This window comes from Nestor notabilis, unplaced genomic scaffold (genome assembly GCF_000696875.1).
Source record: "Nestor notabilis isolate BGI_N333 unplaced genomic scaffold, ASM69687v1 scaffold15445, whole genome shotgun sequence".
NCBI lineage: Eukaryota > Metazoa > Chordata > Aves > Psittaciformes > Psittacidae > Nestor > Nestor notabilis.
In genome coordinates, this window is record NW_009928018.1 from 1 (window position 1) to 20,106 (window position 20,106).

Consider the following 20,106-nt stretch of genomic DNA (forward strand, 5'->3'; position numbering starts at 1 on the left):
GGAAAGCGGGAGGAGTGCGGGAGGAAGCAGGCAGCCAGGCCTAACCTTGCCGCCTCAGCTTAGCTTCAGGGAGGCCTCTGCTGCATCCATCTTCTGGTCTGAAGGGATATCTTGGTCCGTACCCGGTGCCGTGCGGAGGGTGTTGAGAGGGATACGGGGAGGCGTGGGGTGTGTTGTGAGGGAGGGTAAGAACAGCTCTTCGGCACCAGAGGGAGGTGGAGGCCTGCCTGGGACGTGGGCCTTTTGGGCTAGTTCTCCCATTGACTTTGCCTGTTATTGTGCATTATGCCTCTCGAGTTGTCTTAATAAAAGGTCTCCTAAGCTTTCACGTGAAAAAACACATCACAAACCTTCAAGCACTGACGACTGCACGATGTTTTAGGCACAGATGTTTTATGCCATAATGCAACTTGATGCTTGGAGTTAAGGAATATGTGTGCTGCCATGTTGCTTCTGCAGTCTTACTCATGCTACAAGCTTTCTGCATCACACTCTCTTGGAGTGAGATCCATGAGTATGTTTCAATGTCATATCAATGCACTCTGTGTCACTGATTTGTTTTTCATTATGTTGCTTTCTCCCAGAGATGTTTATGTTCAGATGCTGATACTGACACCTTTCTCCTTGCACAAGATTAATAAATTCTAACAAGGCTCAAAATTCTGAATCATCTTCTGCTTTTGAAATAGTGACCCTGAATATGGCCAAGCTCTATTTTCTTTTCCGCATTTTAAAATAATGGTTTTGTTTTCTTCTTGCCACATTCTACTCATGGCAGTGAATGTAATGTCCCAAGCTCTTGCTGAGTGCAGAGCTAAATAGAGTTAATAGAAACAAATGTTGCTGAAGTTAAGGTCGTGATACTGCTAGGTTTGTGTTAGATGCTAAGTTCATCACTAGCTGATAGGATAAGGAGGACCTTTCCTTGTGGCCCTAGTCTTTCACAAGTGTTCCTAGATGTGATTTCTTCAGCCTTCCACTGAAACATAAGTTGCTATATATTAACAGGCATCTGGCTGCAGGCATAATTTCAGAGGGACAAACTGTAGTCAAGTGTTCACTTGAATTCTCTTAGTGTTTATAATTAAGCATTCCAGAATCAAAATTGGGAAGTTGTCTTATTAAAACCCAGTAACTTTGTCAGGGACTGCTTGTTATATAATGCATCAAAAAGTTTGAAATAATAAAAAAATCAATGTATGTATGGAGTGAAGCAGCTTTCCTTAAAATCCATTATGAGTTTATGTTTTAATACTGATGTTGCATGCTAATACTTAATCAACTAGTTGAGCCTTTTTTTTTTCTTCATAGTGTAGTAGTAATTTCTATCCCGATTTTTAAGTCTAGAAATGTGATCATGCTTGGTATGTCTTTTTCCAGGGACTTCTAGACTATGCAGCATCTAACATAATGTGTTTTCAGGTCTTCCATTTGATCATGTGTCATTTTATAAATACTTTTGGTTTTCATTCTACTTCTATTGTGTGACCAAAGTGTTGGGCAGCCTGAGATACAGTATTCGTTTGAATCTCATGTAATTTTTTGGTGTATCTTGAGCCTAAAATTCCCTTTCTGTTATCAGCTGTTCTTTTTTTTTCCTTACGTTATTAATTAGCTTAACTTAAACATGCATATTTTTGGCTTTGAGAAGTTTTACTAACTTTAAAAAATCATGTTATTTCTATTTTTTTTTTGTTATGGTTCCTTAAAATAATTTTAATTTCTGTATAAAAATAACACATTAGATATTTTCAGGGGAGCAAACATGGTTCAATACTATTAACTTATTTTTTGAATAATGAATAGATTTTGCTATTGTGTCTCTACATAATGTAACTACATTTGTTTCAAATCAATGATGTGCACTTGATATAGTGATACAAATATGAGACAATACTTAATAATTATGCAAAAAGATTTTCCCAAGTTTATGCCAGACTGTTTCCAACTTTGTTCTTCGTCAGTTTCATTTCAGCCTGAGAACTTTTCAGTCAGCTCCAGTTCATATAGGAGCTTCCTTTCTATTCCAAGCAATATACTGTGTTTCCCTTTCTAGGTAAATGACAGTGGTCATTTGTATTATTCCTTGCAGGAAAGAAAATCATTCTGTTTTAATGAGCAGTGGGAGTTCTGTAGTGGGATACTTACAATATATTTAAATGTTTTTTTAAAGTAAATTCTTAATTGTTATATTCGGTTTTGTACTTCAGGGATGCAATCTGAAAAAAAATGTAAAAATGAAGTAACCTTTTGTTAAGCTTTTTTTATTGTTTGTTGAAAGTAGCGTAGGAAAAGGAGATCGGATTTCTAATGTTTGTTAGATGGATGGGCAAAGGAGATTGGATTTCTAATGTTTGTTAGATGGATGGGCAAAATTGAGACATTCAGACCTAGACAAATGAGCTGGGGAAGGTAAGCCCTAATGTCTCTCTAAGCAAATTGTGAGCAAATATCGGTGGAATATTAACCCCCATATATTTCTTCTCTGGGGTTCATTGGCCTTTCACTTACCTACAAAAGCTGTAATTCACAGAGCATGAATTTCCAGTAAGTCAAAGAAAGGCCAAGGTGACTCTGAAAATAAGCCAGAGGGTTGACTTAGGAGCTGCCATATTCAGCCAGCAGGAAGTGTTAAGCCCAAGGACTTTTATTTTTCCATTAGTGCTCTCTGTTTACCAGAAATGTACCTTTATGTGGAAAAAGTCTGCTTCTTCCACAAAGCTGAAGTGACATAAATGCTTTGTTTCTGTACATGTGACTGTCCAGCTGGCTTTCTTGTTCCTATTTGAACTTAAGTCAGTCATCCTCACTTGCATCTTTTCGTCTTGTCCAGATGCTCTCCCCTTTACAGAATCTTAAACAAATCATGAAAGGTACAGAATTAACTGTAGACATCAGTTACAAGCAGTTAACTAATAGCATCAGCAAAAAGTGTCCAACATTTGACTTTTTTGACAGAAAAAATATGAGCATTGTGCTACAGGCATTACATTCTTATTCTTCCCCAGAACTCTCTGAAACAGGTCATGTGTCTTCTAGGAAATAGCATGACCATTCTGTTAAGCAATGAAGTGTGAAGAAGGAGCTCCTGTTTAACTGCTTGCCAGTTTTTGAGGTTTACAACCTTCAAATCTTTGGGACTACAGTTTACAGTTTTCTTGCAGTATCTACTGAGCTACATTCTGGTGATCCCACTTTCTTTAACAGGCGGAATATTTTTATTTTTCAGGTTTTCTTCTCCTCCATGCTCTTCATCATTCAGTTTTAAGTTTTAGGAATGCTAAATTCTATGGTATTACACAAATACAGTCAGTCAGAATGTGTTTGAAAGTGGGCTGTAATGGTCAAGTATTAATTACACCAGTTTTGCTTCATCTTTCTTCTCTTGCTTTATAGGAAACAGGAAAAAAAAAAAAAGCTGTTCCAGTCCCTCCAGGTAAGTGAAGCAATTATTTTTTCCTTTAAAATAGTGTCATGGTTTAAGCAAATTATGGTTTTATTTATTTATGTTTTTTCTTATTAAGTGGTGTATTCTACATACTAACTTCTGATTTTTACTGAAAGTGGAACTCGCAAGTCTGCCTCTGTAGAAAACTGTGGAAATAAAGATAGGCTTAAATGTGGAAGGTGATGAAAATTTAATCTGTGCAATGTTGTGTGCAAGTATTGAAAGTATAGAAGGTGCCCTATTCGTTTTGATTTGCATTGGTTTGTTTGATTGCATGAGAAAGCCATCTCTTTGAATTTTGAAGTGCTTAAATTTGGAAAACAAAAATACCTACTTTTTTATTTATTTTTTTTTACTCTAAAGAAACATATCTATTAGAATTTTTGTATGGAGCCAAGGAAAACACTAAATTCAGCTCTGCAGATAACCATTAAGATAATGTCATTCTTTATTGTGGCAAATATATTCAGTCCACTTCACTTTGAAAAAGTATACACCTCAAGTAGAACTCTTAAAGTTGATAAATCTTTGAAAATTTTTGACCTTGCCCTTTTATGCTTGTTTCCTATTAAAAAATGAAGCTTTAAAGTAAAACCTTAAAAATCTTATACTACCTAAAGCAACGACATGCTGTGATGAATCTACAGAAAAGCTTCCTAAGCGTTAATAATTCTGTAGACAGTAAGGGTTTGCATCGTGCAGTAAAAAGGGGCACAATTCTAGATCAAATGTAAAGAATGAAAGGAAATGTTGAATAAACATGATTGGTCTTGAGGAAGTGCAAACATCCGTAGGAAAAGATACCACTGATACTGTAACTTAAGCACTTTGTAACGTATAGGCCCTGGGGAGTCTCAGTGCTGATGGACTACTGTAATTCTGATTTGTCTCAATGGCCTAAACCAGTTTTTGTTGAACTTCCATTTTTTCAAACCAGAATGTACAGATGTTTCTTGAGTTGGAGCCACATGCAGGTGGTCAGTCTCGTGGCAAAACTGAGGTTTGCATCACATGTAAGCAATAGTAGATAAATCAGCATACTACAGTAGCTGGCAGGCTGTCAGATTTTCCTCTATGGACTGTCCAGCTTAGGGGGAGTGACATACTTGTGAGAATATGCATCGCTTCTTGCTTGATGGCCAGTAGAGGAATGCTGACCTTAAAAAAGCTGGTTTGGTGGTTGGTTTTGTTAGTTTGTTGGTTTTGTTATGTTTATAGTTTTGTTATGTTTGTAGTTCTCTGTCTTTTCTGTATTGAGTTCAGTCTATTTTCTTCCATGCTGTTTATGTCAGCCCTAATGTTACAGGAGGGCAGCCTCGGTATTGCTACAGTGCTTAGAATAAGTAATTACAGGGTAAGACTGCACAGCCCACAGGCACGTTAGTGCATAGAGGCCTTCTGACATACAGCATGCCTTATACAGGTAAAGTGTGTAGAGGCTTTAGCTACAAGTCTGATGAATCTTTACTAGGTATGATTTTTCTCATCAAATTTGGAGGGGTTTTTATAAGGTTTATCAATATGTGCACATTTTAAACAGCTATTTCAATGTTTAATAGAAAAAAATTAAATGAGGTGTCAGTTCTGTTTTACATGTTCCTGTACGTAGAAAATTAAGAGAAAACAGAAAACCTTTACCGGTAAATAAGTCAACAGGACATTGCTTAAGTCAGCATATGATTCTATTCTGTTACAAACTGTCTACAGGAAGATGTTTTATAAGCAAGCCTCGGAGTGTGTAGTAATAGTTTCCAGAAGGTGTACCTAAGATGTTCAATTAAAAATCTTAACAAAATATGCAAATAATCATTCAAGCTATTTTTGTGGTACATTTATATAAACATTTATGTGTCATTTCATAGAAAACATCTTTATTTTTTCAATAAGCACACTGTCCTAAATATTATTTATTTGCTTGCAGATCTTACAACACGTTAAATAGACATGATGTGAAAGTATTCTATCTTTGTGTTAAAGAATAGAGCAAACATCAAAAAGGAGATACTGCTTTCTGATTTAAGTACCAAAGTTGATTATATTGCTGAGATTATTTCATGGTATTTTCATGTTCAGCACTGATCCTGTTTCTCAATGTGACTTGAGAGAATTATATGTATGGGTGTCTTTATGCTAGTGAAAGGAATTTAGGACTGGAAGGCTTACAGAAGAAAATTGCAGTTCAGTGGACTGTAGTAAGAATCATTGCACTGAATTGTTTAGTTTATCTGAAGAGATAAATTAAGGCTGGAGTTTCACATTCAGATTGGGTTGCTTCAGGAGCCATCTTTTTTCTATGGGACAAGGTGTTTGCTGTTGCCTGGGTAACAATCCAAGGTGGCTATAATTCATCTCTAGCAATTGGGTTAGCAGTTTACATACTTTATTTCTCATTTGGTGAGGTGAGAAACATTTTTGTCAAGGAGGCTTTTAAGTTGCTGTTTTGGTTTTCAGGGAAGAGTATTTTCTAAATTCTTTTTATATTTATTTATTTTTAATAGTGTGATATTTTCTTCTAGAGCAGTCAGTCTCCAACAGCCTTTTGAAATCAGACTGGCAATCATAAACTTATTTTCTGAAAATCTGCCTTCTGTAGTGTGTGTTAGTCTTGTTATTCCTGTCAGGCAACAAACAGTGCGAAAGACACAGAGGAGGCAAAAGATAGGGTTTGTTTGTCTTTTTTCCCTAGCACCAACACTATTAGTTGTTGGGCTGTAAAGTTAACCACACTAAGTCTTCTTAAACTGTCAGAACATTACTCAGATTTTGCAGAGTTGAGAGGCTGTTCACCTCTGTTTCTAGCTATGGCATCTTTATGGTACACTTCAAATTTCAGAGTTATCCTAGATAGCTCAGAATTTCATCCACTGAAATTTTTATTATCTCCAAGGATGGAGATTCCACGGCCCCACTGGGCAACCTGTTCCAATGTTCAACTGCCCTCACTGAGTGATTTTTGTTTCTCTTTTTTCCTCTCCCCTTATACTTACTGTTAACTTTCTTAGTGTGGCTTGTGAATGCTGCTTCTCATGCTTTTGTTGTACACTACCCAGAGTCTGGATCTATCTTCTCTATAACAATATTTAGGTAATGTAGTACCATAATTAGATCCTTCCTTAGCCTTCCTTTTCCATGCTGAACGAACTTTTCTTCCTGGTACTCATCTTGTATGTAATAGTCCTGCCTCCTAAGTATTTTGGTGGGATCCCTCCTGGCTTCTTTCCAGTTTGTCATCTGTCTTGAAGGGCTCAAATCTGGACACAGCACTTCAGCTGTAGTCTCATGAGTGCCAGATAAAGAATAATAATCACTTCCATTCATCTGGTTGCTGTGTTCTTGCTAATTCAGCCCAGTAGGCTGTTAGCTTTCAGTGCTGCAAAGTGACATGATGCTAAGTCATGTTCAGTTTGTCCACAAGGAGTTGCAGGTTCTGCCCCATAGCTTCTTGACAGCCAGTTGGCCCTCAGCCTGCACTGCTGCATGGAGTTATTTCGTTCTAGGTGCAAGGTTTGCATTTGTCTCTGTAACAGGTAAATAAAATCCTTACCAATGTGGCTATATTAATGAATGTGAGCTCTTTTTTCCCATGCTGTCAGATCTGCTTTCTGGTTAGATACACAATGTCCGAGGTCTTGCTGGAATGCACAAGTGAACTTTTCTGTTTTCCCTTCAGATGTTAGCTGGAATCCTTTTACAAGGCATTACCTCACAAAATTCCTTGTGGCCTGCAGTCAAATAATATTACAGATATCAGGAAATGAATTTATCTCCAACTTTTTTCCAGTAAGTTTGCCAGGAGGACAACATTATTTTTCTTTTTTACGAGGATTGATCTTTAGTTTGTATCAGACATTCAAAATTCACAGGCTTTGCAAACCAAAACGTGGCATCAGATAACAACTTCATATGCAAATGCATGTTTTGGTAATATTCCTTTAGAGGAGTACATATGATGACTGGAAAAAATTATAGCTTATGATCTAAGAAAAACACTAAAAGATGACAAGAAGCTGTAGTAATGGAGTTGGCAAAAATGCCCTATATGCACATCAAAATCTTCACCCTTCAGATTAAAAAAAGCCCAAACGAAAATGAACAAGGAAACAAATAAAAAACCCCAAACAGAATTGTTTCTTATACCTTCAGACATTTCTGATACAGATGTAATTCTTCTGCTTATAATATGTATCCGTTTGTGCATATTGTACTTATATGTAACTACATGGTATCCCAAGATCAAGATCTAACAAAGCAAATTGAGTTCTAAAGGACACTGACTTTATTAGTTTTGAATATGCATTTAAAAAATCTGACTGTTGCATAGCTGAACAAGGATAGTAAACTCATGGGATAGTTTTTAAGCATCTGTTGAATTTCCAGAGAACATAAGGATGTAATCCTAAAGCTTCATTGATAAGGGCCTTATTTTCCAGACTGAGGCCTAAAGCCTTAGTCATGAGAATTTAGACTTGCCTATAACCTTGTTAATACTGTACTGGCGACAGTACCAGGTTCATAATTTGAACAGATCAAGAAATATTCAATCCCTTCAGAAACTTGAGACAGGTTATGAACTCTTTGCAAAGAACAGCAGAACAATCTCCATTCCTGATTTGCTTTGGCATCCTTTCTTTGGGAATGTAAATTTCTCTGAGGTACCGGTGCCAAAGGCTCTAAAGTTTCTGGCAGCCATTCATCTCTTCTTGGCTTGTGATCTCAGCTCAGTATCCTCATTCTGTTGAAGGTATATATTTAGAAGTGACACTTAGGAATCTCCTCCACACCATATTTTGCTTCTTTGCTATTCAGTGCCCATGACCAAGGACACTGGGCTATCCTTCTCCTTGAAATAATATCCAGAAAGTCTATACAATAGTTTTTTTTACTGTACAGGAGCAGGCAGAAGGATCAGATAATGTGTTCCCTACAGATCTACTATTTGCTTATGCTTACTTGATTTGTCTTGTGTCTAGTGCTGAACAGTGTATCTGGAGAATACATTCTTAGGATGGTTAGACAGTTTTCAGAAGCCTTGCAACTTTTCATGACCAGCCTGTGGTGGGAAAGATGGATTTATCCTGCTTATGATCTTTAATTATAAAGATGTCTTTATTCATCTTTATTTGCTTCATCAAGCTAAGCAGTGTTTAGAACTAACATTGTTAGTACTCCATACAAATATTCATATTTAAAGATGAATGTATTTCCTCCAGGGTGAAACCACAGATGCCATAACTAATTAGAGGTTGTATTGAAGTAAACCATTTCTTTGAATAACCGTTGTGTTTCATAGGTGAATAGTGGGCATTATATAATTTGTCTTTACAAACCCATGTATTATTACATGTTTAACATGCACAGTAATAAATATCTTCTTCCAATTACAGTTCATTGCCATGAAAAGGAGGATATGATAGTTTGCCCTATGAAACAGTTTTATATGTGAGATCTGGCAGGTATGTGTATCAGTATGTGGGGTGAGTATGTAAAATAGCACAAAATGTTATTCGTATCTCTTCTTTCTTAAGTAGTTTCTAGCCCGTTGATAATTCAGTTGTATACCTGCAACATTACTAGAGTACATGGGGGTTTTAGTTAAATTTGTAACAGTTTACATAAAGGGCTATCTGCTGACCTGCTTTTAAAGATGAGCTTTAAAAGTTGTGAAAAGACTAAGGAATCAACCACTTGGTATTGTCTGCTTCTTTGTTCCTTTTTTAATTGTGGGAATTGGATCATTATTACCTAGTATTTTAATTTCAGTAACAAGTTACCTTACTCTGTTTTCAGTCATGTTATGTACAAATACTTGCCTTTCCAATTGGGATGTGTGTTCAAAACCTACTGCGTGTCTGTTGGGTTTTGTGTACTTCCCTGACAATTTGGAATCCAGACTTTATTTTGGTTCTTAGTTTAGCCAGAAGGCAGAAATTCTTGCCTAGGGAATATTAAAATATCCTGTAGATGTTGATGTATTGATAATTTGTTGCAATATTTGTAAAATCTGTTCCATTCTCATTTTAATACAGGTAGCACAACGACCTGTGGAATATGAGTGATGACAAACCCTTTTTATGCACTGCCCCTGGATGTGGCCAGGTAATGGTCTGACTTGAAGTTATTAACATTGATAAAATAGAAGTAAAATAGTGAAACATATTTCTAGGGATCTGCCATGGTTTAAACTGCCTTAACACTTGAATTTACTAACCTGAAAATAGATGAATTTGCATTATCTGCTGCATGAGATGGACATCCCTGCATCCTTTATATAGAATTAATTTCTTAAGCTGATTTTCTTCATTATATTATGTCTTCCTGCCATTATATAGAGTTGATTTCTTGAACAGGCTGTATTTTTTTCATTATATTAGTGCACTTGGAATTATTTGGTTTTTGAGTTCAAAGTATTTTCAATTTTATTCTCATAACTTAGTTTTTAGGATGAATGACTGCACAGATTTTGTATTAATGGAGTCTTCTGTATTTAAGGCAGGAAAGGACTAAGATTTCCTATTCTGTCAGATACATTCAGAGACATCAAAAGTAACAGAAGAGAACTGCCTTTTCCTAATCAACATGTTTATCCCTATCCTATTTGAATGTCATGTCAATGTAAGCTCTGTCAGGAGTGTTTTGGCAACTAAATCTCATAGAAGATGCACCTTGGGGCTACAGCAATCCTTGATACCAGTAAAGAAGAAAAAAGTGTCCCTGAAAAACAGGCAAGGCTTCTCCAGATACTAGCTCATACTATAGAATAGGGAGAGAGAGGCAGGATCTGGAGATCCTGTTCCCTCTGAAGGAGCCTGTCCATATCATAGTGAGACAGAAGGATGTACTTAAATCTCTTAGTGTGATAGAACACTGAAGTTTCTGGCTTATGCTCTGGGTAAGGATAAGGCAGAAGAGCTATGGAGAACTGGGCATTTGGAACCCTTGGCAACAGATTTCTAACAAAAAAGGTGCCTGGCTTGTATCACCCTGTCTTTCAGTGATCCTGCATTTTGAATTTTCCTCTCAGCTCCATGTATACATGTCCTTTCTCACAGAAATATTCTGGGTGAATGTACTCAGAGGTCAACTAAGCTTTCTGTATTGTTTGTGAGAGATGGCATTTGGTGTGTATCTGTTAAAAGGTGTATGTGGAATGGCTTAAATTACTGAGGAATAATAAAAAACAATTTCAGTATCAACTTCACAAAGAAAAGTAAGGATTTGAATATTTCATAAAATATATTCTTTTTAGGAAACCTGCATCTTGGGAAATGATTTCTTGGATTATCTCAGGTGAAACACTATCTTTACCCAGAATTAGAGAGGCATAGCAAATTTTAAGTTGGTAAAAGCGAGAATATCTGTTTTACATCACCTAGTTTGTCTGCTTCCTGCTTCTGGGTCGGGTTTTTTTATTTTTTTTATTTTTTTTTTTTTTTTTTGGGGGGGGGGAGTGTACTCCAAATTCTGGGTCATATGTGCAGAAAACTGGCATACTTCTGAAAACCTAAGAGATTTTTAAAATTCTCATAAGTTTATTTCATTAACAGCTTTTCAGTTGACTGACATTGTTCCAGTGTTTCCCATTCTGTTTGCCTCTTTTTTTATATAGTAAATTATTAGGGGCAGGATCTATATTTTTGTGCTATTAAATACAGTGAAGTCTGCGATTACAGATCAGTTCTCACTATTGTGATAATATACACAGTACAGAAATCAAATAGTGGTAATCATTTGTTAAAAATTATCATGATCCATTAGTATGGCAAACGGCTGTTTGTGAACAGTTGATGAAGTCTGCAGCACTTTGAAATTTTATCTTAGGCTTTTGATGAATGCAGATACTTGCATTACCATTGCCCTCATACCATTACTATTTAGTTACTGTGAACATCATCAGAGTTTTGTAATATTTCTGCTTGGTACTGTTGACCAAGGAACAACATATATCTGCCTAAGAGGGTTGTCTGTTAACATGTTGAAAATTTACTTTTTGTAGAATTGTATTGACTTTGTTCACACTCAAAATTACAACTATTTCTTAAAACTTTCTGCTGCAGCGTTTTACCAATGAGGATCATTTGGCTGTCCATAAACATAAACATGAGATGACACTGAAATTTGGTCCGGCTCGTAATGATAGTGTCATTGTGGCTGGTTAGTATATACTTTTATAACTAATTTATTCACTTTTCTGCTGGAATGGGCATATGTTTTATTTATTTTCTGTACGTAATGCATAGACTATTTCTGTACATAATGCATAGATTTTTCCTGTACATAATGCATAGACTTCTGTTAAGAGAATATGAAACATTTTCTTCACTATAGTTGTCTGCAGTGTGTGCTTAGGCGATGTTTTCTTGCATAATTAGCTTTTGTCAGAATTTGAAGCCAATACTGTTTTCCAGAAATAACTTTTAGTTAGATCTGATGTATAATCTAAGTATTTTTCAATTATCAATACTTTAATAATTGATTAACTTATGTAAGAAGCATTCAGTAAGAACACACTAATAAAGGCTCTGCCTAACAGGGTCTATAACCAGATTAAATTGTATTTAGGTTTAGTTATTCACTGGTATTACTTGTCTCTTAAATTTTAAAATACATAGTGGTTTTTACACACTATGGTGACTTTAGAAGAACGAATTGGTAATTATTCTTTAAATGGGATAGTAGAAGAAAGAAAAAAAATTTGTTTTAATTTTAGCTTAAAACGCTTTTACTGTATTTCTACCTCTGAATTCATGGTATACCCTTGGTCAGTTGTAATTAACTTACTCTGTTTGTCCAGGGTTAGGAGTAATCACCAGTGGATGACTGATTGTATTATAAATTTTAAAGTTCTTGAATGAAGATAGCACATGCTAATTACTCTAATGTTATGGTCAGACTGTGGGTTTTTGCATTGGTGGAACAGCCTAAATGAACTTCACAAGGGCTTTCAGACACTTTGATTTTTTTTGTTTACTTGTAAGAGGCTGATTTGTTAGGACAAGCAGACAAAAAACCTGGTTACTCTTAAAACCAACAATTACGTATTTTAAAATTCTAAGTTGATCTACGTGATCCCTGGCAATGACACTGGAAGAAAGGGGACCTAACAAATAATCAGGTGTTTGAGAATGAAACCATGGCAGTGTCTGTATCTTTGCAGCCAGTTGTTAGTTGTAAATGCCAGCTTACATTAGTAGGGTGCACATAATACCATTTTACAGTATTTTAAGTGCAGGTGACTTTGTGGCAAATGTTAGTTTTGACCTGGTAATAATAGTGAAATAAGGGGAATGCACATAGTACTAAAAGCTTTCTTATAAAGACTTATTTGAAACTACTATCTGCAGTCATCATGCAGGTACCAGAAGTCTTACGATTCCACTTTGACTATGCAGGCATCATAGGAGTCCTTCTTTTCAGAAGTTACACACACTTAAAAGTAATGACTACTTTCTTCACAATAGAAGAAAGAAGCAAACTGTCTGTGAGCTGTGCACTTTTCTCTCTCTTCTTTATTTTTTAAATTAAAGCCTGTATATAGGCTTTACCTTTATTTGAAAACAGAGCCTGCTTGCTCACTGAAGTGATCTGCTGTGCTAGACTGGCACTTGAGAATAGCTCCCTCTGGTTTCTGGACACAGACAGAAGAAATGCTTTGATACCCTTCCAAAAGTGTAAGGGGTTTAGTGGTTTGCAAACTTCAGTTGTTTGTCTCCAGCAGGTGGAGTCTGCCTTCTGGTGGGCCTCCCTGCAGTGTTGAAAGGGGCCTGCTTGTGAAGCCTGGGAGAGTTCTTAACCACGTCGTCTCTTTCTGTTTGCTTTTATTCTGAAAAATATTTACGATAAGTAGGTTTATAAATGGTATTTTCAAAATAAAATTGTGGGCTGTTTATACACTTCATTTCAGATCAGACACCAACGCCAACTCGATTCTTGAAGAACTGTGAAGAAGTGGGCTTATTCAATGAACTAGCAAGTCCATTTGAAAATGAGTTTAAAAAGGCTTCTGAAGATGACATTAAGAAAGTATGTTCAAAACCGTTTTCTCTGAGAGCTTCTACTTTTTTCATATCAGAATTTCCATTAAAAAACCGCAAACTTTGGATTTATATATTGCCTTCTAAGCTATACCAGTAATCATTTGCCAGCTGCTTACATATGTTGTATGGGAGAATACAAATCTAAGATTGCTCTTCTAAAGTAGATTAATCTTGCAAAGTTAGCAGGGACAGTGGGGCACATTGACTTTGTCTTAATTCTTTAATCATTAGCTTTGATTTAAATTTTGTTGTGCTCTGAATAAGCAAAAAATAAGTCTGAAAAGTGAAGAGTTTTTGCAGAAAGAAAAACGTTGCAAGAAACCAATGTCAAAAGGATAATATGTGAACATTGAGCATTTTGATTAGTGTTAAAATATCCATGTTTTTGTAAGAATCAATAGTCATGATAATGAGAGTTAAATACTGACTAAATTTAAGGAAACATCAGTAGTTTGATTATGATTATATTCAATATGTGTCGAAATCACCTTTAAGTAGAAATTGTTGATCGCAACTTAAACATCTACTTTTTTTTTTAATGTGCAGATTAAAGTATAAGAAAATTTGGAGTCTATTTGTTCAGCGACTTCATGATTTTATAAGGAACTTCACGTACATTTAAATGTGGTTTCTTCTGTTTATTTTAGCACTTCCCAGTCATAACTGGTATGGGGCCCAAACATTTAAACACTTCTGCAAATGAAAAATCTTATTCAGTGTCCCCTTTGAATACTTTTGCCTGTATGTGGCTGATTACCTGGCTAACTTCCATAGGCAGTGCTAACAAATATATTTTTATACTCATGTATACTGATTTTGCAGAATCAGTATCTGCATTTTCTTTGTTTTAATAAAGATTTTAATAGGTATGTGTGAATAGGATGAATTATTATCAATGCCTTGCAAAGCCTCACACTTGTTTTGTTACTGCAACCACACAAAATCATAATTTTTATTTTTTTTTTAATTGGTGTATGCTGACTGTTCTTCACTGCATATGGTAATCCTGATTCTGAATTTACTAATACTATATTTCCTGTGTAATTTTCCCTGCCTCCCAGGAGGTTATAGGTATTGCAAAATATTTTCAACATTTTAACAATTTTGTTAATTGATATTAATTTTCCAAACTTCCTTTTGTATTATGAGAAGAAATAAACTCCTGACATATCTCTGGTTGTTTATTATACCTAAGCAATCATGGCAAGGGGTGGAAAAATCTGCAGTAATACCACACTTTCTAGGGGTTAGTCATTTATTTTTTCCTATAGTATATCATATTTAGCTGTGGTATGAAGAGCAATCCCACTTGTAACAGTCTTCCCTGCCCATTAGTAATATATTCTGTAGGAAAACCAGGAATTGAATTGGAAAAAAAATCTAGAAGGACATAAATAGAAGATGAGCTTGCGGGGAAGTTTTTTCCTAAAGTACCTGTTAGCAGACTAGACAGGAATAGAGGCTTCCAAGTCTACAGTATTGCTTTAAGTATTTCTGCAATTTAATTTCTTCGTGGCGTTTCAGATGTCCTGGTGGGTTTTATCTGTGTAATAATATAAACTTGCATTTCCAATAATCATTTGATGCAATAAGTTTGAAATCAATTGTCCAGAATAGCTTTCTTAATTTGGAAATGTAGTTTGGATTTTGTCCTTTGTGACATGTGATATAATAATTTATAGAAGGATAATACTTTCTTATAACTGTGGTTTTTGTGTGTAGCATAGTCCTTCCTCAGCTGTATTCTTCCTGTGACTCTTGGGAAAGGAAAACTTTAGGAGAGATTTTAATTAGCAAGAAGAAAATACTTAGTCTGACATTGGTGTTAAAAGACAAAGGTTTATTGAATATTGGTGTTAAAAGACAAAGGTGTATTGAATATTGGTGTTCATGCGGCTGCTGGAAGAATGACTTTGACTGGTAGTGCATTAAGATCTTCCAAACATCAGCACCTCTCTGTTCTGATAAGGCTGACTGATATTTCTTTTTAGTTGTTTACATTTTCTTATGTGTTTTAATTTTTTAGAGATTGAGTAATGTTGTTTCACGCTGTTGCTCTTAGATGCCTCTAGATCTGTCGCCTCTTGCCACGCCAATTATAAGGAATAAAATAGAAGAACCTTCTGTTGTAGAGACAACTCATCAAGATAGTCCTTTACCTCATCCAGAGTCTACTACCAATGATGAAAAGGTCAGACCTTTTTTTTTAACTTTTTGGAATTTATATTTGAATCTTCTCATAATCTGTAAGTTTATTTTACATGATGATAGCCACACTAATTAGCTGATTGAAAGGAGAAGAATTTTCATTTGGCGTATTCCTGTGGATATGTGCTTCATTTGTTCAGTTCTTTAGTTAGCTCTGCTCGCTGCAGTTATTTCTTTTCCTTACACTGGCCATCCAGTAAAGCTAGAAAGGAAGTAAAATTTAATATTCATGCTATGTTAGAAAAGGCTGAAGGGGCTCGTCAAACTGTTTTATGCATCATCATTCGTAAACAAGAAAAGTTCAATTTCTTTGGTTTTGGTGGTTTGGGTTTTTTTTTAATAATGTCAACAGTTTGTGACTCTTCCTGTGTACATTTCTATGTTTACCCTAAGTTTTACCATAAATTGTTTTGTAGAACAACAGGGGACGCTCCACAGAAATGTACAGGGATGAATGGACTGTCTTTCAAAGCAGAGGACCAAATAATTTTGTTTCAAATGTTACACTCTTTAAGCTATAGTAGTATTGTTTAAAAGTGGTGATCCTGGTCACTTGCTTGTTTAGTTTTTATGTGAATGCTCACAAATGGCTGAGGGATTATCTGTCACTACAGGATGTTGCAGTCAGATCAGTTTTAGAACTGTTTCTCTAAATAAGAATTAAATGGTTAAATAATAATGGTAACTTTGATATGTGACTTGCACTGTTTTTGTCATATCAAGTTCTCTTGAACACAAAACGAAGCACAATCAGTGGAATTCATTATTTCTATTCCTACTTCAATAAATAAAAATACTAGGAGCAAAACGTAATAAAGCAATGTGGTTGTTCTAGTCAGTGTTTTTTCTATATGCATCTTCAGTGGGCAGCCTGTGTTTGAGGGACTTGGCTACCTTATTCCCAAAAACCAGCAGGACACAGAGGTAATTCACACTGGAAGGAACTGCAAGATTTCCTGGTCCAACTTCCTCCTCAAAGCAGGGGCTAGGTCTGATATCAGACCGAGTTACCCTGGGCCTTACGCAGTCTGGTTTTGAAACTTCTGAGAAGGGAGGTGGCACAATCTCTAGTGCAGCCTGTTCCAGTGCCAGGCTGACCTTGTGGTGAAAGTGTTTTTCTTTGGATCCAGTCTGATCATCTCTGGTTTCAGCTTGCACCCCTTCTCTTATCCTGCCAACAGCCACCAGCGTGAGAAGAGCCTTAAGTGTGTGACTGAAATTTAAGAGAGTTTCAATTCAGATTTGTTTTTACAAAGCTCTGTTGAGTTTTATTAGTTAGTAAGGATGAGTAATCATAGGTAATCAAGGCAATCATGTAGTCTCAAAAATAATAAAAGTAGTGTAAAGGAATAGATGTGAAGAGCTGCTTATATTAAGCAAATCATAGTCCAAATCTTAAGCTGTCTTTATTTCATCTTTATTTTAGAAGTTAGTTTGTTTTTTTTTTGCTGCAAATAGTTATTCTAAGTACTCTAATTTTGGCAGGAGATAATGTCTTTATACAGTAATGGTTTAGTATCTCATTAGCAGCATTACAAGTGAAAATTATATCTCACTGCTTGGCAGTACTTATAAACTTGTTTCATTCATGATGTAATTTCAGTGTTGTCACTTTAACAGTGCTGAAGTGAAAAGCTGCTGCTCAATGCTGTTCTAATGTCTGATTGTAGAGACAAGCTGAGCAAGGATGAGGGTGCTGCTTGGAGTGTGCTGCTGCTGAATGCAGCCTGCAGAAGTTGAGAAATGTGACTGCAGTGTTGCTGTTTTCTCAGTTAGATTTTTATATTCTTCTTCTGTATGTGTATGGAAGGAGGAAAGGCTGGTTTTTCTTCCAGGGCATAGCTGGTTTTAATAAGTCTATGTATGCCACCGTAACCACTTTGTTGGCTGAATATATTTTAGTAGCCTTAACAGATTACAGTCCGTTACTGTATGTGCAAGACGTCCTAAGTCTCCTTGTAGTTGTCAAAGGAATTTCTTAGAGATACATGAAAAATTTTACTTAATTATTTTCCTAGTTTTCTGAGAGTTCCCGGAATTCTATTAGGCTTCAGTAAGAGTTGATATTCTGCTTTGAACAGACCAAGGTATCATTAGAAGTATTTTAAGCCTTTTAGCCTTAAAATAAGCAAATGAAACCTAATTTATTCTTTAAGAGCTTTTGAACTCATTATAGTTTCTTAGTAACAGTACTTCAAAGGGTGACCCTCAACAGTTTTCCAGGTTGCTTAGTTCTTGTCAAATAGCTAATTGCCTAACTTAGTTATTTTAAACCCTATTGTTTTTGTATAGTAATAATCAATTATGCTATTAGTTCTGGTCATCTACTTTACTGTATAAAGACTTCTGTGTATTCATCGATAGCATTAGGAAATTACTGCATGATGTTTACTCTCAGATATGAAATACTTGCAATATGGTTTGCACTGCAGTTTTGGATATTGTGTTAATTGTATAGCCTGTTTATCCTAGCATGCAGATTCAGCTGATGTTCTGAGTTCGTGATCCATTGCAAATCAACAGGGATGGTTTTCTCTGGAGCTTATCCATTCTTGGGAGACTTTCACACACTGCCTCTCAGCACTTCTTGGCCTTCTGTATTTTGGTAGCTATTTCCCCATCCACACAGACAGGTACTTACAGAAGCCTCTGACACAAACCCATACAGAAGGGGCTGTTACGGGATTACTGTTGCTGAGAATGTGCGAATATCTGTTTAGTTTACATTTTTGATTAAAGCTATATACATGGCTTCATGGCTGCTGTTAGCTGACAGTCTTCATCCCCTTTTTGTGGAAATTAGAATTACTTTGCCATAGCTATTTCTTGTGGTGTTCGTATATTTAAATTTACATTTATACATATACTTTCATATATTTGTGGTTGCCATTTATAAGGATGTTTCAGGTGAAAGGAAGAACAAAAAAAAGTCCTAGACCTCTCTTGGCAGTAAACATGGGTGCTCCTGTGTCAGACCCCTACAGTGGAAATGGACTTTCTAGTGGCTCCTTGTTCACAGTAATGAGACAGGTAATAGTGGCAACCAGCAAGCAGGAAAGGGTGAAGCTGAAACCGGTGAATAATGACACAATATTAATTTCTGAATTGACCATTGCTAAAAGATTATCAGGGCAAGTATTCTCCCCTTATGCTTTCCTCTAATTTCCCACAATCAACAGTTCAGTCTTTATGTTTTTCTATGGCTCTTCTCACTGAATAAGGTCTGTATAGCTGTTACATCAAATTCCCTGTTTGCAAAGCAGTGTTTAATCCTGTCCTAAGAGTATGTATTAGTCGACTCTTGTCAATTTTTTTTCTGTTTCTGCAATTCCATACTGAATGTTTTCTTCTTGTGACTGAATGCTTATCTGTAATTCAAGGTGTCGTGTTCAGATATTATAACATTTATAAATACACCAGATTGTACTAAAGAAAAAATTCTTGCTTGCCTCAGTAGAGCTCATTGTTATTCTCCAAAACCTCTTGTTCGCTGTAACTAGTCTTTTAGGTCCCCTGGGGAAAAGCCAGAACAAACTAATGAACCCTGATGGCAAATCTAGCCTCTGAGCTTTTGAGGGGAGAAAATTTTATCACCTAATGGCCTTTCTTTCTTAAAGCCTAGTTTGCCAGCCCACTTTCAGGTCTATAAAGTGCTCAGAGGAGCACACGTATTTTGCAATGGATGTATAAAATAAAAACAATCTGTAAGACAGTGGAGACCTTACTACTTAAAGCTTTGTGGATGTATTTTAAAAACTTAAGCTTAATTCAGAGCAAACGGTAATCAGCGTAGCCTATAGGAGACAGGTCTGAGATGTTTGTTTGAATTATGGTTTAACAGTGGAGTAACTAAATGCTGCTGGCCTTAGGAGTGTAGTTTTATGTGCCATTGATTGCAGTAGGTAGTGTCAAAAGAAGAAATAACTAGGAAAAATCCTGTCTGAAGGTAAATCTGAAGTCTGACAATATCAAGGGTTTCCTGAGGAGGAAGGCATTGGTTACAATAAGACGTTTATAGGTTTTCAGAAACAGCAAATGCAGGTACTACATTCTAATTGATAAGGTACTTTACCTGATTGCTAAGCTAAGAACTATATTCAATTCTGTCTACTACTTAGATGCAACTGAGGAATTTTAATTTCTGTGCTCAAATTATTTCTTCTGCATCAGGATATGTGTGTATTTTGCAAAGCTATGAAAGTAACACTCCAAGTATTTCTAGCTTAATAGCACTCTAGTTAAAGAGAAGTACATGGATAGGGATAAAGACTTATTAAAAAAGACAAATTTTGGTTTGGTGTCATTTTTTTTTCCTTTTTACTGAACCATGAAACTTTTGTTTCTCTTGTTTAAATTCAGAAGAATGGACTGTACCTGAAAGGTACCTAAAGACACCATAAAACGTTGGGGTTTTTT

General features: G+C 35.8%; 1 protein-coding gene across 2 annotated transcripts in view; it reads left to right on the top strand.

Annotated features, from left to right (window-relative positions):
* Window positions 1–3,404: 3,404 nt before the first annotated feature.
* Window positions 3,405–20,106, top strand: part of ATF2 (activating transcription factor 2) — a 41,887-nt gene continuing 25,185 nt past the window's right edge. The window contains exons 1-6 of one of the 2 annotated variants that reach the window (XM_010014324.1): window positions 3,405–3,436; window positions 8,833–8,901; window positions 9,475–9,544; window positions 11,503–11,599; window positions 13,350–13,468; window positions 15,545–15,673. In XM_010014324.1, coding sequence (XP_010012626.1) covers window positions 9,497–9,544; window positions 11,503–11,599; window positions 13,350–13,468; window positions 15,545–15,673 — 393 coding nt within the window. In that variant the 5' untranslated portion in view covers window positions 3,405–3,436; window positions 8,833–8,901; window positions 9,475–9,496. Of the gene's footprint in view, window positions 3,437–8,832; window positions 8,902–9,474; window positions 9,545–11,502; window positions 11,600–13,349; window positions 13,469–15,544; window positions 15,674–20,106 lie in introns of those variants that run through there. The other variant, XM_010014325.1, reaches the window with a different exon arrangement.